At 44.1% G+C, this 24860-nt stretch overlaps 1 protein-coding gene across 1 annotated transcript in view; it reads left to right on the forward strand.

The window, feature by feature from the left end:
* The first annotated feature begins 230 nt into the window (after positions 1–230).
* Positions 231–24860, forward strand: part of ADGRF2 (adhesion G protein-coupled receptor F2) — a 42516-nt gene continuing 17886 nt past the window's right edge. The window contains exons 1-5 of the mRNA XM_047797044.1: positions 231–416; positions 19848–19948; positions 20634–20676; positions 20995–21146; positions 23812–24036. Of these exons, the coding sequence (XP_047653000.1) occupies positions 19877–19948; positions 20634–20676; positions 20995–21146; positions 23812–24036 (492 nt within the window). The 5' untranslated portion in view covers positions 231–416; positions 19848–19876. The remainder of the gene's footprint in view (positions 417–19847; positions 19949–20633; positions 20677–20994; positions 21147–23811; positions 24037–24860) is intronic.

Consider the following 24860-nt stretch of genomic DNA (forward strand, 5'->3'; position numbering starts at 1 on the left):
AGCTTCCTGAGGATGTTAAGAGCAAGGACCAGGTATCACAGATCCTGTGGCACCATGACAGTCCTGGATCTCTTGCCAAAAAAGGGAAGCCTGGGCTTTTGGTGAGAGTCTTCGTGTATCACCCGGGGTGTGACTCATCCATCCTCAGGCACATGCCCCTCCCACCACAGGAACTGCTCCCAAGCAGGACTTGCCTTATAGGCTGCAGGGCTCCTGCAAGTGGGGCTGGCTGCCTGTGCTGGGCCAGGGCCAAGCCTGGGGAGGCACCATTCGGAGCTAAACTGACAGCTCAGGGACACGGGAGCCCAGCCTGCTGATCTGCTGCAAGATTCAGCAAAAGAAAGCCGCTGACCTGCTTCTCCAGCCTCCAAGGAGTGGAGCAACTTTGCCAGTGACCCTGCTGTTGGCTAGCCACAGTAAGTAGTCCCATGTCTTCCTCCCTCCAAGAATTTCAGAGACGAGCAGCCAATTATGGTTCTCACTTGCAGGCTTTGTAACTTGGGGTGTTTCGAGTAACAGATACAGTGAATACATATTAAAAAGGAATTTGGGAGTTCCCATCATGGCTCAGTGGTTAACAAACCCAACTAGGGACCGTGAGGTTGTGGGATCGATCCCTCGCCTCGCTTGGTGGGTTAAGGATCCGGCGTTGCCGTGAGCTGTGGTGTAGGTTGCAGATGCGGCTCAGATTTCGCATTGCTGTGGCTGTGGTGTAGGCCGGCAGCTACAGCTCCACGTCAACCCTCAGCCTGGAAACTTCAAATGCCGCAGGTGCGGCCAAAAGAGAAAAAAAATAGGAATTTAGTAACTTGGAGGCACTTGACATAATTCAATAGAAGCAATAGTCTGGTAGGAACATATTTTTGTTTTTATTTATGCCTTCCTGCTTCTCCGATCCCATGTAAAGTTCCGATTCCAGGGAACTAGAATCTTTAAAGGAATTGTTTTCTTTTTCTGATGCTCTAAAAGTGATTACATACAAATACAGATGTGAATTAACTTTTTTTAAATCTTAATTTTCTCTTGTCATACTTTGTAATGTTTTACTTAGAATTTTGACCTATCACCAAGTCATCACGTTGAATACAGAGGAAGATTTTTAGACCTTCCCACACACAAAAAAAATCCTACACTTCCCACATTGGCATTAAGAATTCTTGATTCTGGACATTATTTCTCTCAGATCAGAATTTCTCAAGAGGAATATAAACTCTGGGGAGATTCCTCTTGATTCATAAGCTTGTCTGCCTTGCGTTGTTCTTTGCACCTGTCTCTTTGTCCTTTGCCTTTCATGTTTTTCTTTAAAATATTGTGGGAACTGAGGCCTAATTTCATTCCTTCCTTTTTCTGAAGGATGCTTTGTCAGTATGTATTGAGTGTGAATTTTGAAAATTTCCTTTTGCTTAAAAAAGTTTTATCGTTTGAATTTTGACAAAATGAGTGTTCCACCCCCACAAAGTAAACTTTCAGATGAAAGAATGAGACTTGAACTGATCTCATAGTATTTGGGTTCATTAAATTTTCTCCTGCAATGTTCATTCATATTCTTACAGTTGGGAAATATGAGCTTATTTGTTGCTCAGAGAAATGATTTCAGGTATACTTCTGGGCAAATGTCTAGCCTTGAAAGACTGCAAAACTTGTATTGTCTGTCTTTAGGGATTGTGTCCTAAGATCATGCAAACCCAAATTCCTTTCCAACAATATTTGCATGATATAGAGTTATAGCTTCATTGTCTTTTTGCAAAATAAATGAAATTTTGTAAATGGAAATCAAGACTCTTATTCAAATACGATGAGATCAGGGGACAGCTTCAAGCCCGGTAACTGCCTGGTCTTTCAAAAATTGGACATGGAAACAGAGGCAGAGGGGTTGAAGGTGAAAGTGGTTTGCCCTGGGTCCAGGCAATAATGGGGTGCAGTGTCTATAGCCAATCAGATTTCTATGTCTAAAAAGACAATAGAATTTAGAATCTAAAAAATAATACAAGCTATGATCAGTCTACCTGTTATCAGCATGTTCTGGTGACTCTGAACCACATCAGTGTGATAAAATGCTCACCAATGGGGCAAACCATTCCTATTCCTACCTCCACCCGCCTTCTCCACCCCCACCCCACGACACAGCGCCTGTGCTTTGCAAGACTCAGCTTAATTCACCAACAGAAAACCAGTCTATTTTAGAGCACAGTGGCTACTTCCACAAAACCCTAGTTTAGCCTGTGGTCTAATTATCTTTGATCCCATTATCCTGTTTTTAAAAATATATTCTAGTTTTTTGAACCTGTATATAATCTTGATCTCTCAAGCCAGTAAGCCCTCTATTTTTTTTAAAATTTAGAAATGAACCCATATAATTTTATCACCTCTGCATATTTTTCCTGAATCTGTTTTTAATTAAAAGTGTTTTCTTGTTCTTTTTTGGTTTTTCTTTCTTTTCTTTCTTTCTTTTTTTTTTTAATTCTTGCGTCTTTTGATTGCAATAAACAAGTTCTCAAGACACACTACTTTAACCCCCCAAGGTGATTTTATGATGATGATACTGGGGTATCTTGTAAAACTCAGGTGCAACATACAAGATCTTTAGTATCACTGGGTTGCTCTTTTTGATCTTTGTCTTTCTTGGTGTCTCTACTTCATTTTGTACTATGTTCCTTTCTGCAGCTGTGTTGTTTTCAATTCTATTATTTTTTATTATTAGTTTGTATTTGTTTTGCTTTTTAGGGCTGCACCCTCAGCATATGGAAGTACCCAGGCTAGGAGTTGAATTGGAGATGCAGCTGCTGGCTGACACCCCTGGCTGACACCACCGCTCACGGCAATACCAGGATCCTCGACCCACTGATCAAGGCCAGGGATGGTCTCTGTATCCTCATGGATACGAGTTAACTTGTTTGCCCTGTACCACACCGGGAACTCCAGTTCTGTTATATTATTATCACCTTGGAAGTTTTAAGAACAAACCCCCACTCATTCCTACATGTTCATAATTAGTGCAATTCAGGTGAAGGGTGTGTGAGTGTTCATCATAATATTCTTTCAAATTTTCAGTAGTAATAAAATTATTCAAGATAAAAAATTGGGGGAGTCCTCATCATGGCTTTGTGGTTAATGAATCCGACTAGGAACCATGAGGTTGCGGGTTCGATCCCTGGCCTTGCTTGGTGGGTTAAGGATCCGGTGTTGCCGTGAGCTGTGGTGTAGGTTGCAGACGTGGCTCAGATCTGGCATTGCTGTGGCTGTGGTGTAGGCTGGCAGCTGTGGCTCTGATTAGACCCCTAGCCTGGGAACCTCTATATGCCACGAGCGTGGCCCTGAAAAGACAAAAAAACAAACAAAAAAAACAACTATAAAGTAAAACAAAATAAAAAATTGGGAGGGAAAATTCGTGTCTGAGCCTGACTGCCAGAAATTGTGATTCCGTGGCTCTGGAATACAGGCCAGATGTTGATAGCTACAAAAAAAAAAAAGACAGAAAGAAAGAAAGAAAAAAGTGCTCATCTGGGAATCCTAATCTATAAAGTTGGCAATGACTGCTGTGGGCTTCTGTCTTTTTCAGCTTCTCTAGAAGAGAGTCCCATTTCTTTTCTGAAAATTCCTGGGGGGAGGACTGGTCAAGCCAGCTTGGGTCAGCTGCAATCTCCTAAGCCAGTCAGCTCTGGCCAGGCGCAGGGAAGACACAGGCAATTTCCAGAAAAGCATGGGTGGGGGAGGGGTCGGCTAGGCAAAATGATTAACAACAACAATAATAATAGGTGTCCAGGCTATTCCTCCAATAGAATGCAAATTGAGTCCTGAACGCTGGCACTTGAGACTGTCTGCCTAGTCATAATCCAAACCATTATTTCCTATTTTAGCTATCTCTCATTACATCATTGTCTGAAAAGAACAACATAACAGACAATTATTCTTCGTTGATTTAAAAGTTTTGACAGCAAAATACAAATGACATATAAAATATAAACATACAAACATAAAATAGACAAATGTCAATTAAAGGTATTTAATTACAACCCCCCAAACTCTGTCCATACCAAAGCAGCCCTTACAAGTTGCTGTGCATTACATCGCATATACCAATAAATATCATTCATGGAGGTCACTTCTAGGCATAGGGTTCCACTTGTATTAGGTATACATTTTATTTTATTTTACTTTTTGCAAGCAAGCAAAGTCTTTATTACAGGAAAGCAAATAGCTCCTAGGACACTGGGAAGGGGGAGGACAGCCCCCCTCTCTACTGTCTTACAGGGATTTTTATCCCTTAAAGACGGGGGGTTACCAGCATGGGGTCCACAAAAGATGTGGTTTTCTCCCATTGGTCTTGCCCAGTTACCTGTATCAGTCCTTGTTCAACAGGGGCCTTAGGGGTGGAAATGTCCCGTAAGTCTCATGGTTTCTTTGCCCTTTTCTTCCCATAAACTGAGTCACAGGGGGTTAGAGATTAATGCCATCTGGGGGTAGGTACACTCCCTATAGTAAACAAGGCCTGTGGGGATGTTACTCCCTGGAGCCCTTAAGCCACAAAGGTTAATCAATAGCCATATCAAAGAAGGCATTGAAGCCTATGATCCTACACTGACTATCCGAGTTAATATTCTGCCTCAATCCCTCTTCTAGAGTTGGAGACTCTTAACTCCAGGGGAAAAGGGGCGACCACCACTCTGACTGCTTCCTGCTAAAAAGGGGCACCGTTAGGGGAAAGCAGTTAGGTTTCCGCTCATGGGATGGTCGAGTGGGCTTCCATACATGACACTGGGTACCCCTTCTATCACCATCTGAAGGTTGACAGCTTGTCATGGGGATGTAATGAAGTGAGAAATACAATTAATTACACGGGGTCTGAATAAAAGGATCAAGATCCCGACGATGGCTATGGTGAGGAAATACTTTCACCAGGAGGAGGTCAACCAGTTCCAGAGGACAGCTCCAAAAGCTGGAGCTGGATCTGACGTCTTTTGACTCTGCTGTTGGAGATCTTGCAGGGAATCAGACACATTCTCTGAATAATGAAGAATGTAGACACAACATTCAGATTTTATAATGGCACAGGTACCTTTTTGAGCTGCAGGGAGTATATCTAAGGCCATTTGGTTTCTAGCACTACTTTTCTTACTTGTTGTTGTTCCATATTTAGGGTAGAAATAACTTCTGCAGTAATATTAAGAGCTTGTTGAGTAAAATTAGTTAAGACTTCCACCCACAGCCTTATGTCAGTGGTTCCCACTGAAGGCACAAATATCGCCGCTAGGTAATCATACCAGGGGAACACTGATCTGGTCCATCTAGCATGTAAATAGGGAAAGTTGACTGGTGCTCGGCTCAGAGTTTTCATAATGTTGCCATGAGCAAAAGCCAATCCCAGAGCACAGGGCCCCACCCATTCTGGGGGCAGCCAGGGCCACAGATTAGTTCCACATATCCAGTAAGTTCCATTTGGGGCTAGCCAACTCCAGGATTAGATCCCCAGTCCGTTCCAAGCCGTGCAGGAAGGAGTCTTTTCTGGATTGTATGTGACTGGGATGATTTGTAAACAATGTTCAGTTGCTAAATAGCTTAAAGCTTTTAGCTCATTAGAGGATGGGGGTTGCCCCCCAAATCTGACATAATGTCTATTTTGCTCCCAGCAAATAGAGGCAGGTTGGGTTAAATGACCCTTCTCAGGAGTGATCCACATATATTGATCCTATATATATATTTTTTTTTTTTTAAAGGAGAATTGCAATGATTTTTAATATTTATTTATTTATTTTGCTTTTTTAGGGCTGCATCCGTGGCATATGGAGGTGCCCAGGCTAGGGATCAAATAGGAGCTACAGCTGCTGGCCTAGGCCACAGCCATAGCAAAGCAGGATCCAAGCCTCATCTGCGACCTACACCACAGCTCATGGTAATGCTGGATCCTTAACCCACTGAGCAAGGCCAGGGTTTGAACCCACAACCTCAGGGTTCCTAGTTGAATCCGTTTCTGCTGTGCCACAATAGGAACTCCTTGATCCCATATTTGATAAAATTGATTAAAATACCTATAACCTGTATGATTTTTCTGATATCTCTGGCTGGTCTTGAAATATTTGTATGCCATTTCCTTGGTCAGCATATAATTGAAAGTTACTTACATTGTTCTTCAGTGTCAGCACAGAGAAGAATGTCATTTACTTATCAAATAACTTTAACAGGCTTAGAGGACTTAAAGTTTGCCAGATCTCTGGCTAATGCCTGTCCAAATAAATGAAGGTTGACTCAAAACCCTTGAGACAAGATAAGACAGTCCAAGGCTGTCTCTAAACCCTTGAGATAAGACAGTCCAAAGTTTTGTGGATGAGTTTGAGAGGCCCTCAAAAGCAAATAAAAATTGTGAAGCCTTAGCCAAGGGATACAGAAAAAGGCATCTTTTAAATCTAACACGGTAAGCCAGGCTGCTGTTTCTGGAATCTTCGAGAGGAGCGTACAGGGGTTGGGCACCCCTGGATGTAATGGGACCACTGCCTCATTTACCAGACCAAGGTCTTGCACTAGGCCCCGATCCCCGTTAGGCTTTTGCACTCCCAAAATAGAGGTGTTACAGGGGCTGCTGCATTCGGTTAATCATCCCTATTCTTTTAGGGTTCTTATAATTGGGATGAGTCCCTGTCCTGCCTTGGGTCTCAGAGGATGCTACTTTTGGCAAGGAAATAAATTTTGATCTTTAAGAGTGATTTTCACCAGCTGAGCATTTTTTGCTCTTCATATCTTTCCTCCAATGGCTCCAGCTTCTGGGTCAATATCCACTGCCATCAAAGGCTGGCACAAACTTGGATTAGGTTCCATTGTCATGTGAATTGAGGCTTTAACCTTTGATAAAATATCTCTTCCCAAAAGAGGAGTTCGACTCTCCTGAACAAGCAGAAAAGCATGAGAGAAGCAATTGGGGCCCCAGTCACAACTCAAAGGTTGTGTCAAGAACTTTGTAACCGGCTTGCCAGAAATACCACGAATGATGGCAGATTTATTTGAGGGGGTCCCAGGGTTGGAGAAGGGGACCAAAGAGCTGGCTCCCATATCCAGGAGGAAGTCGATAGGCTGTCTTCCTACATTTAGAGTTCCCCAGGGCTCCTGAGTGGTGATAAGGACAGGAGCCAGTGTGGAAAGCCCCGGATCCCACACTGAGCCTAAGGGGTTGACTCTAGGGACCTTCTTCTTTGGGGCAGTCCCTTCTCCAATGGTCTCCCCGAAATAGGGGACACAGCCTAAATGCTGGTGTCTGAGCCTTGGGGCATTCCCATTTAAAGTGTCCCTCTTTCCACAGAGGAAACAGTCTCTGGGCTTAGGTCTCTGCCCTTGTCCTCTCACCTTGGAAGCTCCCAGGTTGACTCTCTGTAGTGCTATCACTAGAGCCTCAGCCGTTTCTCTGTCTCTCCTCTTGTTCTCTTTTCGTTCTTCCTGGTCCAGATTATAATATACTTGAGTCGCTACTCTAAGGAGATGCTCCAGGTCCTGATCAGGGCCAAAAGCCAATTTTTAGAGATTTCTCCATATATATGACACTGATTGAGTTATAAATTTGTCTTTAAGGATTATTTGGGGGAGTTTCCGTCATGGCTCAGTGGTTAACAAATCTGACCAGGAACCATGAGATTGTGGGTTCAATCCCTGGCCTTGCTCAGTGGGTTAAGGATCCGGCATTGCCATGAGCTGTGGTGTAGGTCACAGATGAGGCTTGGATCTGGCATTGCTGTGGCTCAGGTGTAGGCCGGCAGCTACAGCTCTGATTAGACCCCTAGCCTGGGAACCTCCATATGCCATGAGAGTGGCCCTAGAAAAGGCAAAAAGACCAAAAAAAAAAAATTATTTAGCCCTCCATTGATTCTGGGCCCATTGGTGTAGTCTTTCTCAATGCCTCTCTGAGTCTTTTTTTTTTTTCTTTTTTTTTTTTCTTTTTAGGGCTGCACTCACAGCATATGGAAATACCCAGGCTAGGGGTCCAATTGGAGCTATAACTGCTGGTCTACACCATAGAAACAAGGGAATCCAGATGCATCTGTGACCTACACCACAGCTCATGGCAATGCCAGATCCTTAACCCACTAACTGAGGCCAGGAATTGAACCCACATCCTCATGGATCCTAGTTGGGTTTTTTTAACCACTGAGCCACAGTGGGAACTCCATCTCTGAGTCTTTCTAAGTCTCTTTTTCCCCTTGACAAACCTCCAATAGTTTGGAGTGGTTAATGAGCTTTACTCGTGCAGCTTTTAGTCCCTCAACTATACAGGTAATAAAATGATTTCTATGCCAATTATCTTTATCCCTCTCATCAGCAGATCAATTAGGATCGCTCATAGGAACCACCTGACACCCTGTGGGGACTCTTGTTCATTCCTTTCTAATCTTCTTCTGGCATTGATAGCATACCAGTCGTCTCCCCAGCTTTGAGCATTTCCTAAGACTTTGGTTTTTTTTTCACTTATAGTCAATGTCTGGTTTAGTGATAACATGACGTCCTTCCAGGCTAACTCTAAGGACAGCATGAGACCCTGAAAGACTTCATTGTATCTATCTGGGTTGTCAGCAGCTTTTCCAAAATCTGTTTTTAACTGCCTTAAGTCTTAAAGCAAAAAATGCACGTGGACCCGTTTTGGTCCCCATTCTCCATTTGCTACCTCTTGTAAAGGGAGTAAAGAGGGATGTAACTTTGGCCCTGGAAGGGCAAGAGGAGGAGTCTTGGGCAGCATTGGAGAAGGCTGATTAACTTCGGGAGGGTCTGACCCAATTGGGCCAGGACATGGTGGGCACCTAGGTTCTGAGGGAGGTGGCGTGATGCCCTGGGGAAGCCACAAACCTTCCTCAGTGTAGTGTCGTCCCTCCTTGTAAAGAAGATCTGAACATAAGACACCTCTGACCATTTCCCTTCTCATCTACCAAACAGGTCTAATTGGAGAATAGTGTTATAATCTAGAGAGCCTTCAGATGGCCATCACTCTCCCTCTGACAGAGTATATAGTGTCCAGGTTTTTGTGCAAAAGAAAATTAAACATTTCTTTCTCAGAGTCTGAGGGTCAAACTTTTCCCAGTTGTCAAGGCACATGTGAGAGGAATTGCTATTGAGCCGTGTACCAGGCTCAAGGATGTGGCTCCCATCTGAAAAAGAGAAGAGACCAGCGTCCAGCACCAGTCGTCCTTTCTCTGTTATGTGAAGGCATCCCCTCTCCTGCATAGAGCAGCTAGACATTGGTGCTCAAATGTCCCATCCGACCTTAGCCTGACTGGCATTAACCACTTCCTTACCAGCGTAGCCTCTTTTCCCATCATCCATGACCATTGCCTGTCTCTGGACAGAGGTGAAGAAAACCCAGGCATACAGTCCCGGTCCTGAGTTTTCGAATCCTAAGATGCTCGCTCTGACATGCCCTCTATTCAGGTTAGAAAAGTTCCTAAGCCGCAGTTAATGGGTATGTTGGATGAACCCGTTGTTGGTTCCCACAACCAGGGTGAAAGTAAATAGCACAAAGCAAAACTGCCCAGGCCTGGGCTCTGAGACTGGGTACTTGGCCTAAGCTGGATATATACCAGTTATGAATGCCTTCCCCCTCACAGGCATGGTAACAACTCAGGGTGACCCTAACACCTAGAGGTCTATTTCCTTTGCCCCCGCAGCTCCATTCAAGGTAATCGCAAAGGAAATTGATAGAGGATTGGATTAGTTGAGCCCTTTAAAGGACTGCTAAGGAGACTGGGCATGGCTTGATGAGAAGAATATGACAGTGACCCATCCCAGCACAGGAGACAAGGCTGAAGTCACATAAGAGATGGTATCAATTGGCCTAAAGCCCAGAGGGTGCTGATCTGACTAAACATAGCGAGGGGTAGAAGACAGAAATAGGATATAATGGGATGGACTTATAATTCAAAGAGAACTCCCTAAGCTTACAGAACTGGATTATGAGGATTTTTGTCTATAGAGCCCTCAAAGTTTTTTTCCCACAGAGCAAGCAGTCTCCTTGTGTCTTGTCCTCTTAGGGAAGCCACTAGAAGATGGATTCCCATCAAAACTTGGACTCTGGCCACTCAGCTAACATGATCTAATGTGAAATGATGGCTCCTAACATCCTGCAGGATGCAAGGAAGGTGGAGACGAGAGTCTCATAAGGGGTCAGGGACAGTTACTTTAAACCCTTCATCACCCCTTAAGAATTGAAAAAAAATGACAATTTTGTTCCTTACATGCCTTTCAAAAATTGCTAACCTTTAGAAATATAGTAACCTATGATTTCCCAAATGCTTTACAAAGGCCATACAGTACCTAGAGAGAGGAGATTTTGGGGTGGGGGGAATGGGAAGGAAAGTTTGCCTCGCGACTCACTCCGTCTGTCCATCTCCGTCTCCGGCCGTCTCCCTCTCGGGACATTCCCTTTGGTGCCTCTTGGGACCGGACTCCTGGCCAGATTGGACTTGGGAAGGCTGCCTTTTAGCCGTATGAGGTCGCTCAGGGGCTTAAACAGAGCTGCGGAGGGGGACTCGGCACTGGCTTCGTGTCCAGGGCACGTCTCAGGCTCACACAACTTTTCACCCACTCGCCCTCCTTGCAGAGGCAAATGAAGCTGAAGAAAGTAGGAAGCACAAGCTTGCTGCTGCTTACCTTGTGAGCACCAGTATATTGGATCAGATCCCAGAGGAGCCCCCAAAAGATGGTGCTGGAAAGATGTTTCCGGAATCCAGGTTCATGTTCACGCAGCCAAAGAATGAACTTTGAGAACACACAGGCAGCAAGCACGCAAAGTCTTTATTATAGGAAAGCAAATAATTCCCAGGACAGCTGGGAGGCGGGAGAAGCGTCCCAGGTATAACACACATCTGGTCTTGAGAATTTCACATTTCCAAAAAGAAACTCTCTACATCAGCAGGTTGGCTCTGAGTCATACCTCTCCCCACAGTTGTCTTCTGGGAAATGCTTATCTTGTAGGAAATCCTTCTCTTGCCAAGGATCCCGCAAGAATCCTGAATCTTACGCAGTCACAAATAGTCTTACAGGAGTCCCCACTGTGGTGCAACTGGATCAGCGGTGTCTGGGGAGTGTGCCAGGACACAAGTTGGATCCCCAACCCAGCACAGTGGGTTAAGAATCTGGCTGCCGTGGCTGTGGTATAGGTCCTAAGTGTGGCTCAGATCTGATCACAAACTCCATATGGCGTGGGGTGGCCAAAAAAGAAAAACAAGAAAACGAAAACTTTGTAACTGGAGAAGAGTGGTATCATCACGGCCAGCTTGGGCCAGGACAACTTCTGTGATGATCCCTCATGCCCTGGTTCTCAGATTTCAGTCTTTCTTGCACCCTGAGTCACCCACAGAAGGTCTCGACACCTCTACGGTCACTGAGTTGCTGATGGAGTTGCTGATGGACAGGGAGTCTCTGTGCTCCCTTGGGGGTGGAGGATGGGGGAGTCTTGGTGAGGGCAGGCAGGGGGTGCATGATGCTGATGGCAAACAGCCGAATGAGGAGATGTTCCAGCTGCTTCAAAAAGAGAGCTGGGATTCCTAGAGCAAGAACTGGACTTGAGGAGAGAGGAAGATTCTGATTCCTGATCAAAACCAGATCAGGAAGAGAGAGGAGGAGGAACACCAGGAGAGGGAGGACTGTTTTCCCATGTCCCTGGAAAGTCACAGAGACTGGGCTGATCGGGACAGTCTTTGGCCCTTGAGAACACAGTGTGCTGTCTGTGGACCTGACTACAGGACAGGAAAATGGGACCTGGATGTTTCAGGACAGGCAAAGCCGGACTGAGCACTGAGGCCAGAAGACTAGCAGGGGCTGTGCATCTCAGCAGATGCCATGTGGCTGGAGTCATCCTTGCATGCCTATCTCCTGATGCCAGGGTGTCATCTCAGGGGAGGAGCAAAGAGAACTGAGGAGCGCATGCTGAACTCATCAAAAGAGATCTAACTCAAGCTGAAAGTCAACGAGTTGTGTGGCAAATTTTCCATCATTGGTGCTAAATAGATTCAGTTACAGCACAAAAAACCATTCCCTCAGTGCTTACCTAGCTTGATGACTTGATGACTGTTGGGTGAAAACGAATATTATGGTCTCTGTGGATTCATCCTAAACATAAACTTTAGGTACCAATTCTTCCTTCATTGGTTTATCCAGAAAACCTGCTGTTGCCTTGGTTCTGGTCCTTATTGTGGTTCACCTGGACCAAGGAATAACCTGGCTTCCTGGCTTTGCACCTGCCTTTTTTCTTCTTCTTCTTCTTTTTTTTTTTTCAGGGCTGTAGGTGGCATGTGGAAGTTCCCAGGCTAGGAGTGGAATTGGACCTGCGGCTGCTGGCCTAAACCATAGCCACAGCAACACCAGATCTGAGCCAAGGCTGTGACCTACACCACAGCTCATGGCAATGCTGGATCTGTAACCCACTGAGTGAGGCCAGAGATTGAACCTGTGTGCTGGTGGATACTAGTCAGTTTCATAACAGGTGAGCCACCACGGGAATGGGAACTCCCTATATCTGCCTTTTAATCTACCCTCTATTCTATGGGCAGAATACTCTTTCTAAAATGAAATCTGAACCTTCCATTAAAGGATTTGATGGCTCTTCATTGCCCACAGAAGAATCTTGTGGCACAGACCCCACTTCATTTTGACATCAGCATACCTCCAGCTGATGAGCTTACATGTTCCGCTTTCCCATCACACACCTGATGCTCTAACTCTGCGACCTTCTCAGTCATCCCTGAACGTGACTGGTTGTCTCATACTCCTTGCTGTGCATCTGCTGTTTCTCTGCCTGGAATACTGTTCTTCCTCAGCCCCTGCAAGGGTCACACCAAATGCCAGCTTATTTATGGTCTTCCCCAAAGCCCCCTTAGAGAGACTTTATGACTTTGTGCCATTGGTTTCTGAAGTGTATTTTTTTTATTTCAAGGAGGATACTGTGGTGATAATTCATACCATTTGTATTCTCTGTTGCTTAATTAGTCTGTAGATTTCCAAAGGGCTAGACCATGTTTTATTTGTCTTCACAATTGTCCCTAGAGCCTAAATTTTTCTTGCATGATACAGGCCCAATGTAAATGTTTTCTAAATAAATGAATGGATGGATGGATGAAGAAATAAGGCCCAGAGAAGTTAAATGTGTCACCAAATTTCACAAGACGGAATTAACACATTTCATGACAGAATTGAGAGAAGACCATAATCTTTCAGCTTTCAATTCATTTCATGCTCTTTCCACCACAATGTTAAAAAGTTAATTTTTCCAATAATATATATGTGTGTGTATATATATGTATATTGTCTTTTTGTCCTTTCTAGGGCCCCACCCACAGCATATGGAGGTTTCCAGGCTAGGGGTCTAATTGGAGCTGTAGCTGCCAGCCTACGCCAGAACCACAGCAACGCCAGATTCGAGCCGCATCTGCGACCTACACCACAGCTCACGGCAACGCCAGATCCTTAACCCACTGAGTGAGGCCAGGGATCAATCCTGCAACCTCATGGTTCCTAGTTGGATTCGTTTCCGCTTTGCCATGATGGGAACTCCAATTTTTCCAATTATAAATCTAATTATTTGCAAAAAGTTAAGAACAGAGAGAGAGGAATATGTGGGAAATTATTTTATCCTTTTTTTTTGTATTCGTTAATATTTTGGTGTCTTTCCAGTGTTTTTACTTACATTTCTTTTTTAAAAAATAATATTTATAAAGTAGAAAGCCTCAAAGAATGTGTGTATACACACACACACACACACACACAGAGTCACTGCTATACAGCAGAAATTGGCACAACATTGTAAATCAACTATTATTAAAACACTAAAAAATTTACTTAAAAAGAAATTAGAAAAGTCTCAAATATAAATATGCAAATAATAAATCATCCGCATTCCCACCTCCAGACTTACCTGCTATTAGCATATTGCTATATTTGGTCCCAGGCTATTTTTTTACACATTAACACTCTTCTGTTTTGGTACAAAGAACATATGCCTTTTATACTGCCTAGTATAAAAGAATTCAAAGAGAGTGGGACATTTAAAAGATAAAAGTAAAAGACACCATCCCCAATTCTTCTACCTAGAAGTAACCATTGCTAATGATTAGATATTATTCCAGATATTTTTTCTGGATGTAAGGACATCATAGACTGATTGATAGATACAAAGAAAAGCAGAAAGCAATACAAGTGTGAAGAGGTCATTATTATGCTCTATTGACTATTTTTTGACTTCATTTTCTTGAGTGCTGTGCACCAGGAGCGAATATTATTGGGCTCTGCATAGTTTCTCTGAATCTAGGAGCAGCTCTGAAGATTTCATGCCCATCAGAGTCAGCCTCATTGTTCCTTGTCCCCATTTACAGTGTATCCTCAACATCCCCCCCTTAGAAATGTTTCAGTTAGAAGAGGAAAAGCAAAAGCATCCTCACATTTTGCTTCTCTCCAGTTTTCTGGGAATCGATGAGATTTCTGTCGATTTTTTCTGTTCTTACAGTTTGGCTAAAAAGGGGAGGAGAAAGGGAAGATAAAGTTTAGGAGTTGTGCTTTGCTTCTCCATTCTACTCTGCTTCAAACTTTTCAGATTCTTCCTTTTAACACTTTTAAACGTATTCCCTTAAGTCCCGCCACTTTCCTCAATGTGTTGCAATTAGTGATTCTTTTTTTTCCTGGTTTCCAGTATTTTTTCAGTGTTGGAGATGAGTCTATGATTCATTTCCAGTTGATCACCTTAACTGAGAAATCTCACCAGTGTTTTTCTATGGATGTGCATGATGTACAGCATCTTACAGATAGATTTCCCCATTAATATTATAAAATTACAATATATAATCTAAGTCTGCTCCATCATACTAATATATTACCAAAGATTTCGATAAGCATTGCTTTTAATATTTGGGTACTATTCTTTTATATAGATTTATCATCATTTACTATACACCATATTATCATGTGACATTTATAGTTTTCATATTTTTAATTAATTAATTAATTAATTAATTGCTTTTTAGGGCTGCATCTGTGGCATATGGAAGTTCCTATGTTAGGGGTCCAATTGGAGCTACAGTTGCCGGCCTATAGCACAGCGCACAGGTAACACCAGATCCCCAACTCACTGAGCAAGGTAGGGATGGAACCTGTATCCTCTTGGACACCAGTTGGATACGTTTCCACTGCACCACAACAGGAATTCCCTGTTTTCATATTTTTTTGCTGCTGTATATCCAAATGCTATCAGCAAACCTGCCTATCATGTTTTTTTCTGTACGTCAAGTTATTTCTATAAACTAGAGTCTCAGTGTCGCCATGCCACAGTAACTTGGGTTTACTTAGTGACTTAGCCTTCATTTCCAAATTTTGCATCCGTTTAGTCTCTTGAATTCATCTTGGCTGCCTCTGTCAGGTTAAATTCCCTCTTTGGTTTTGAGGTGACTCACGAGGTAGGTGGCTCTCACAGTCCACCTTCACCAAGTGCCTGAGGTAGATGTCACCTGTTCTGTTCCTGCTTGTCTACTGTTAACCTCTCAGGTGTGAGTGACTCATCATCCATTCATTACTCAGCCCTGCTTGAAATCTGCACACAGAAAGAGAAAAGCATCCGGTTCCAAAGAGGTTTAGTGAAGCTGGTCAAAGCTCAGGGGAACCAATGAAAATGACATGGAAAAAGCTGAGCATCGGGAGAGACAAGAGGGATTAGGTAACCACAGAGGTGGTAGTTCTGTGGGTGTGGTTTGGAGCATCCTCTCTGCTCCCAAGAATTTGGCCTGTGGACCTTTACTTCCTACTGTTGTCAAGGTCACCTGTCGAAAATCCCTGTTGGAATGTAGGCTTACCCAGGTGAATTAGATCAACAAATCATTAGTATTCATTTTCACATGACTGGTGGCCAGCCCTCTCTGATTCCTTAACTGTTCCTGCTTGGCAGTCAGAGGAATTTGGAAAAGCTAAGACCCAAAAAAAGAAGTCCTAGATGTGGGAAAGTTTGCTTTAGAGTAAGGAGCTTTCTCTGAGGAGGGAGATTCTGGACTGGAGCCAAGTGAAATCCTGGGCATCCGGGCTCAGTATGGAAATGACTACTCAGTTCACATGTTTTTGAAGGTTATTTAAACCCAGATCACTCTATTTCTGTCTCAACTTCTGTCATCACTATATCCATCTATCTACCTCTCTCTATATATACCTATGCCATATATATTATATATAATATGTATTGTATATTATATACTTTTTCTTTTGGTGGGAGGTAGAGATGGTGAGCAGCCCTTTTACATCTCAAAGGAGGACAGGGACACAGGGTCAGAGCCCTGTAGTTAAAAGAGCCAGTTCCCACTGTGGCTCAGTGGAAATGAATCAGACTAGTATCCATGAAGACACGGGTTCCGTCTCTGGCCTCGCTCAGTGGGTCGGAGATCCAGCATTGCTGTGAGCTGTGGAGTAGGTCACAGATGTGGCTTGGATCCTGCGCTGCTGTGGCTGTGGGGTAGGCCGGCTGCTGTAGCTCCGATTTGACCCCTAGCCTGGGAACTTTCATATGCTGCGGGTGTGGCCCTGAAAAAGAAAAAAAAAAAAAAGCCTGGATATCACTTACAGGTGGAATCTAAAATAGGGCACCAATGAATCTACAAAAGAGAAACAGACTCAACAGACATAGAGAACAGACTTGTGGTTCTGCCATCCCCTGACAAGGACGAGGGGAAGGAAGTGGGATGGAGGGGAGTTTGGGGTTAGAAGATGCAAACTATTACATTTAGAAAGGATAAGCAATGAGGTCCTACTGCATAGGACAGGGAGCTATATCCAGTCTCTTTGAATATTTTGGAAGATAGTATGAGAAAAAGAATATGAGTGTGTGTGTGTGTGTGTGTGTGTGTGTATGACTGGGTCACTATGCTGTACAGTAGAAATTGGAGCAATGCTGTAAATCAATTTTACTGTAATATAAGTAAAATTTAAAAAAAGAGCTCTGGATCAGAAATCAAAAAATCTGGTCCTTCCAATAGCTTGGGATGTGACCTTGGAAAAGCCACTTCCTATCTGGACACTTTCCTCCTTAACAAAAAAAAAGGGCAAGTAGCTTCTCTGTCCACTGCATAACGCTTTATGAGGTCAAGGTGAAACTTACGTGTGGAATGTTCTGAAAGAGTTGAACCCATACAAAGATCAGCTCGCTCTTACGTGAGAAAAGCCATGACCGACTGAAAAAAATTCCAGGTCTAGTTTCAAATCCCAGCTCTGCCACTCGGTACCTGTGAGGTTAGCCAGGGTCAACTTTTAGCCCCTTAATGTGGGGAAATCGTGGTGGGCACTTCAGGGCTTGGAATTCCCTGAGGGCATCAAAAGAGCTGATGTGGCTATAGTGCCAGACACAGAGTAAATAGGCAGTCCTCTCCTCTGCCTTCCATAATGTCTGCATTCAGCCAGGAGGATGAGGTTGGTTCTCGACTAGAGGTGAGGTGAGACAGTGGGATGGCTTCATGACAGACGCTATGGCATCTTCCACCCTTGAGGTCATCCGAAGCATATTCCCACAGTCTGTCTGGGAACTTCCAATGGGGTTTTTTGTGGCACTCACTGGAAGCCTCGGCAACTCACCATAAAGCCTAATTATGCAAGTAGGAGCCGCAGACTGCCGGTTGACCAAGCTGGTGATTGAAACACTCCTGGGTGTCTGAGAAAATTCTGCCTGGAGTTTTGTTTATTCTTGTTTGCAATTGCTATTCCAATACTTTCTTGTTTTTTTTTTTTTTTCCCTAATCAAGATTTGGGTGTTAAAATTGTAGAGTTTTTGTTTTTCCCCCAAACCACCCTACAGAATTTCTCTGGTTTCTATTACTTGTGTGTGTGTGTGTGTGTTTTAAGGAAGCGAATGTTTGTTTCTGATGGGGCCACACACATGACAGGTCCCAGCATGCAGCTCATGAATTTTCTTTCTGCCTGTTTTTCTTTCATTTGTGAGCTGTGCCTGTTGCCAGTCAACCATGTGGCTTCGGGATGGAGGAATTTGACACAGAGATAGGAAGAGATATTTTGAAATTAAATTGCTAACAAAGATGGGAATCATTTTTGTGGAATCTGGAACTTTGGAACACTTCCAGTAATGTCTATTTGTCTGGCTTTAACCCGTCTAGAGGGCTTTAGCGAACGAACCTTAGCCAAGTTTCCAAGCCATGGGCAGTGCTTCAAATGTTTCGACAGAAATAACATTCACAGGCCATGTCTAAGATCCATTTTGCGTTTTTTCGTTTGTTTGTTTTCTGGGGCCGCACCTGTGGCATACGGAGGTTCCCAGGCTAGGGATTGAATCAGAGCTGCCGCTGCGGGCCTAATTCACACCAACAGAGATGCCAGATCCAAGCCGCATCTTCAACCCACACCACAGCTCATGGCAACACCACATCTTTAACCCACTGAGTGAGGCTAGGGGTCAAACCTACGTCTTCATGGGTACCAGTCAGATTTGTTTCCGATGAGCCATGAAGGGAACTCCTAAGATCCATTTTTAAAAAGTTGCTACCTACCTATGAAAATACAGCTCCAGGGTTAGGTAGGAATGAAGGATAATTGGCCAAGCCTGGTGCTTACTCTCCTTCAAGAGATATTTCTAGGCTGAGTTTGCACGTGGAAACTCTAGCTCACCTTCCACTGTAGCCACCCACAGGTTTCTCAGCCCTGCCTAACCCAGAGGGTAAACCATCCTTCTTACTCCCTGAACATGGGTTCTGATGTGTTACATTTCAGCAGGCAGCTTCCTTTGGAGAGATTCCCAGACTAGGTGTCACATGCATGGTGACAGCAGGAGCTGGAGGTTATCATAGCCGTGGCCTGCACCTCCCAGGGTCAGCTGGTGCTCCTACCTGCAGTGACCTAGTGAAGTTGATGGGAGGCCCAGGGATGCAATCTTGGGGGCAGAGGAGTCCACAGTTCCAGTTTCAGGCTGAATAGATCTGCATGGAACATTGAAAGCTTCAGATTGGAGACTTTTTTTTTTTTTTTTGTCTTTATACGGCCACACCTAGGGCATATGGAGGTTCCCAGGCTAGGGGTCTAATCGGAGCTGTTGCTGCCAGCCTAAGCCAGATCTTTAACCCACTGAGCAAGGCCAGGGATTGAACTCGCAACCTCATGGTTCCTAGTCGGATTTGTTTCCACTGCGCCATGAAGGGAACACCCTGGAGACTTTTTTTTTAAACTGAAGTGTAGTTGATTTGCAATATCATGCTAGTTTCTGGTGTACAGCAAAGTGATTAAGTTATATGTGTACATATATATTTTTTCACGTCCTTTTCCATTATGACTTATTATTGAAAGAGCTTCCTGAGCGATTCAGTAAGACATTGTTTGTTTATTTTATATATAGTAGTACTTATCTGTTAATTCCAAATTCCAAATTTTTCCCCCCGCCCCCACTCCCTTTCCCTTTTGGTAATTATAAGTTTGTTTTCTATGTCTGTGAGTCTGTTTCTGTCCATTTGTGTCATATTTTAGATCCCACATGTAAGGGATATCATAGGATGTTTGGCTTTCTCTTTCAGACTTACTTCACTTAGTATGATAAACTCTAGGTCCATTCATGTTGCTGCAATTGGCATTATTTCATTATTTTTTATGGCTGAGTAGCACCTTCTTTGTTCATCTGTGGATGGATATTTATAGGTTGCTTCTAGGTCTTGGCTATTGTAAATATTGCTTCAATGAACATTGGGATGCTTTTATCTTTTTGAATTAGAGTTTTGGTCTTCTCTGGACATATGCCCAGGTGCAGGATTGCTGGATCATACAGCACCTCTATTTTTAATATTTTAAGGAAACTCCAAACTGTTTTCCATAGTGACTGTACCCTGGTTGGAGACATTTTGTCTTTTCGTTTATTTTTATAGAAGCAAGAAGGGTAGCTGTGCAGAAGAGGATGACTGAGATGCTCTTGCTGTACTTCTTCGTGTTTCTTTTGCCCACAGAGTCCAGTAGGACATTATGCCAGGTAAGAAGCGGGAGGTGGGATGATGAGCTGGTGGGAAGAGCAAATTGAAAAAAAAAACCCATCTGAGCTGAAGTGTAGGAAGGGGATAGTGGTAGAGTGGTCTAGCTGGAAGAAATTGCAACAACCTGTAACCAAAACCCATACGCTAATAGTTGCAAATTATTTTCCCGCTCACTCATTTTCTGTAAGTTCCTGAGATGGAAAGGGGGGTCAAATGGCAGAAGGATGGCAAACTCTTCCTTCCATCTCCTTTGATGGTGAGGCTTTCAGTTGCTCAGAACCAGGGTGGCACCACTTCCTTAAAGGCGCTTGAGAATGGGTGGGTGGGGCTGGCTCTTACAGTGACTGGGAGGCAGTTAATGGCATTAAGTTGGCAGGACCTAGGCATGGTCCCAGCACAATGGAGCAATGTCCCACCCCAAATGGCATCTCCTTGGAGAAACCTAATGTGAGACCCATGGATGGGCTGGAGCAGTGGGCACCTCTATCAATGGTTGGTCAAGGTCTGACTGGGGTGGAGTTTGTAGCAATGTCCTATTTGTCAGTTTTGTGGGGAGGTGGGGCCACGGGGACATACTTCATCATTGCTGACTCAGATGTGGTTGTTAGTCTGTGATGAAAGTGACTCATTGGGTGGGCATATCAGCAAGTGATTTTGACCTGAATTGTGATTTTCCCTTCCTAGGCTGCCAGCCAGAACACGGAGCAGGTGTCTCCCAGGCCACATGGTATGTTGGCAGTAGTTAACAATGGATGGAAGGATTGAACCGTGGGCTCTTCCCCCTCACATCAGCTGGAACACTTCCACTTTTATCTATCTTATCCATTTGAGTTCAGGATACAAGTGTGTGGGGAACAATAGGAGGTTGTCACTGAAATCTATGGCCATCCCTGTTCTATTTTAATTGTCCTCCACATTACAAAGAAAGGGCATCTGGTGTCCGCTGGACTTCTGTGCCCTCACAGCGCTGACACCTTGGTAATTGGCCCAGGGCACCTGGAGCCCGGACCTCTCCGTTGCATGCTGCCACTCTTTATTTTCTCAGGTGCTTGTGACGGTGCTTGTGTGGACAATGACTACTGCAGCCAACATTGCCCTCCAGTCACTCAGGGGGATATGAAGTTTTCATGCCGGCAGAAGAGATGGCACAAAATCACTGATACCTGCCGGACCCTTAATGCCTTCAACATCTTCGAGGTAATACCCTTTCACTTGCTCTCAAAGTAGCGCCCCAAATTAGCAATGCTTGTAGGGCTCAGTGGCAGTGGGGAGGGAAAGGGATAGAGAGGGACTGTGGGCATGAGGCTCCATAGGTGTGTGTGTGCATGTGCGTGTGCGCATGAATACAAACACACTTACCTGGCCCCACTCTCTACGCAAGAATGAGATTCTTAACTTTGGGGCATCTAATGGTTTGCGTTCCCATCTCCCGTACCTTTTCATGATGTAAGGACCTGAACTTCTAGGTCAGATCTGGAAGAGCCTTCCTCTCCATCATCACTCATAGCTTTTGAATCATCTGAAAGTGTCCCTATCTCAGGCTATAGCACTTTCAGAGGCACAGAATTCAGGTTCCACCCCAGACCTGCTTAATCTGAATCTGCACGTCCTCAAGATCCCAGGTGATTTCTGTGCTCTGTAGATTTGAGAAGCTGCCCCAAAGGGAAGGACTTTATGGTCAAAGAAATGAACATGATGCTTCAGGAATGAATTTCTAAAAATTCAAGTTTAATGAGTAAAATCAGGTCCAGTGTTGTTGCTGTTGTTATTATTGTTACTATTATGATTTTTTTTTTTTTTTAAGCTTTTTAGGGCCACACCCGCAGCACCTGGAGGTTCTCAGGCCAGGGGTCGAACTAGAGCTACAGCTGCCGGCCTGCACCACAGCCACAGCAACATCAGATCTGAGCTGTGTCTTCGGCCTACACCACAGTTCACGGCAATGCTGGATCCATAACCCACGGAGCAAGGCCAGAGATTGAACCTGCAACCTCACAGTTCCTAGTCGGATTCATTTCCATGTCACCACAATGGGAACTCCTCAATGTTATTTCTTCTTTTTTCTTTTTCTCCTTTTCCTTTCCTAAGTTCAACTCTCTCTTGATTTCTCCAGAGGAGTCAATGCCTGCCTTTTTAATTTTTTTGGCTGTGCCCAAGGCATGCAGAAGTTGCCAGGCCAGAGATCGAACCCTCCACCGCAGCAGTGACAATGTTAGATCCTTAATCCCCCAGCCACCAGGGAACTCCCTCTGACTATTAATTTTGAAAACACATTTCTGGCTTTATTTTATTTTATTGTCTTTTTAGGGCCATACTTGTAGCATATGGAAGTCCCTGGGCCAGGGGTTCAATCGGATCTGCACCTGCCACCCTACACCATAGCCACAGCAATGCAGGATCCCAGCGGAGTCTGTGACCTACACCACAGCTCACGGCAATGCTGGGTCCTTAACCCACTGATCAAGGCCAGGGATTGAACTCGTGTCCTCATGGATACTAGTTGGATTCATTAACTGATAAGCCATGATAAGAACTCCCCTAGCTATATTTTAAATCAAACAAAACAGAAAGTACTGATAGAAGTCTATTTTTTACCACTAATCTCAAAAAGATTAAAGGATATTTAAAAAAACATAAAGATGATTTTTTTAAAAATTTTACTAACAATAAATAAAAAATTTTCACCAAAAACAACACTGGATCCTTAATCCACTGAGCCATAGGGGTCCTAGGAGTCAATGCCTTGGCATCGCTCTTGTCCTGGGAACATCCCCATTTCCTGTTTTGGGGTGTGGCCATTGGAGATTACCCCTGAAATTCCCAACCAGACTTCAAAAACATGCCCACCCCAGGGTGTCCGCCGCCAAGCCACCCCTGATTTCAGCCAAGATACACAGGGAGACAGACCCCACAAAACCTAAAAACCTAAATGATGGTCTCTGTTGCCACTACTCAGCTTCACTGTTATGGTGTGAAAGCAGCCACTGATGATACTTAAATGCATGAGTAGGCTGAGTCCCATTAAAACATTATTTACTAAAAAATCAGGTGCTTAGCCTGGAGCCCTAGTTTTCCACCTCTGGTCTAAAAGGCAAGACCCAGAGCCTGAATCCATGGGGGAACCCTATTTCTATTTTCAGTCATTCTTCTCTCTGGGATTCCCAACTGATTTATCCCAATCCAGTTCAGAATTTCTATTTTTAAAATATGTTCATGTCTGGAGTTCCCACCATGGCTCAGCAGTAATGAACCTGACTAGTATCCATGAGGACATGGGTTTGATTCCTGGCCTTGCTCAGTGGGTCAAGGATCTGGCGTTGCCATGAGCTGTGATGTAGGTCACAAACGCGGTTCAAATCCCGAGTTGCTGTGGCTGTGGCGTAGGCTGGCAGCTATGGCTCTGATTCAATCCCTAGCCTGGGAATTTCCATATGCCCCACAGGTGCAGCCCTAAAAAGCCATAAATAAATAAATAAATAAGTAAATTTAATTAAATAAAAATATGCTCATGTCTTATGCTTTGCTCCTCAGGAATAGCAGAAAGAATCTTAAACAGCACTAGAAATTTCCCTACAGGCACAGAATGAAAGTGCAGTATACACAGGAGGGGTCTGAAGGTGTATGCTAAAGACCGTGATTGCTATTTTGGGGCAGAAGAAGGTAACTGGCAAGCCAGGACTTTCATTTTCTGTTGAAACCCCTTGGTATGGGGCTGGTTATTCCACAGCCACCATGACTTTGAAAATGTAAGCTACTAAACCATTATGCAATATACAGTTGTGTCATCAGGCTGTCCTAAATGTTAGGAAAGGTCCCTTCACTTTGAAAACTAAAAGATGTCTTTGTTTTTGCCATGTCTTAGGATAAATATTCCTTTCAAACGTTTGATGGAACGAAAGACGATTACGATGGCCATAACACGGGGACCATTACAGAGTTGTTGATGCAAAAGTGCCCCAAGAATCTGTCCTGTGTGATCAATGGCATTCAGAATTCTCCCCGGATCCCGGGAAACATCGCTTTAATCGTGGAGCTCTTACACAACATCTCGGCTGTGCCGACAAATGTTGACGAGGCAAAGATGCAGGTGAGAGGCGTTGGGTAAAGGGTGCAGCAGTCTGTTGATGGAAAAGGAATTCAGGTGAGTGAATGCTCCCTGAGCTTGGGGAGGTCTGAGGACCATGTCCTTCAATCAGGATCTCCAATGCTTAGCATAGCAAGTGTTCGATCCATCTTCACTGAAGAAAAAATGAACAACGAATGGAAAAAGTGACCATGTTCAATCAACCAACATTGAGGTGCCAGATCAAACGGTGGAGTACTTTTTTCCAGGGTCTCTTTGGCTACTGAACACTAAAAACCATCCTAGGTCCTGCAGAAAGACTTTTCCACCTTCATTTGTGAGTTAGAACAGGCGGCAAAAGTGGAAAATATCCAAATGCAAAGTAAACAGCCATACAGAGCCGCCCTAGGAATATGAAAGGGAATGGGATTTTTTTTTTTTTTTTTTTCTTTTTAGGGCTGCACCTGCAGCATATGGAAGTTCCCAGGCTAGAGGTTGAATCGGAGCTACCGCTGCTGGCCCACACCACAGCCACAGCAATGGAGTGGAGTCTATGACCTACACCACAGCTCACAACAATGCTGGATCTCCACCCCACTGAGCAAAACCAGGGATCGACTCACATCCTCATGGACACCAGTTAGATTCGTTTCCACTGCGCCACAAGGCAAACTCCCTATGTCAGCGTCTTAACCCACTGAACCACAACAGGGACTCCTGGATCTATTTCTTTTTTTTTTTTCTTTGATCTTTTAACAAGACGATATTAAAAAGTAAGGTCAGCCTCTGGGGTCAATTTCCAATTTGGTGTGTTCCAGTTAGGATTCAACAGGTGTTAATCACAGAAT

Source organism: Phacochoerus africanus, chromosome 9 (genome assembly GCF_016906955.1).
Source record: "Phacochoerus africanus isolate WHEZ1 chromosome 9, ROS_Pafr_v1, whole genome shotgun sequence".
Lineage (NCBI taxonomy): Eukaryota > Metazoa > Chordata > Mammalia > Artiodactyla > Suidae > Phacochoerus > Phacochoerus africanus.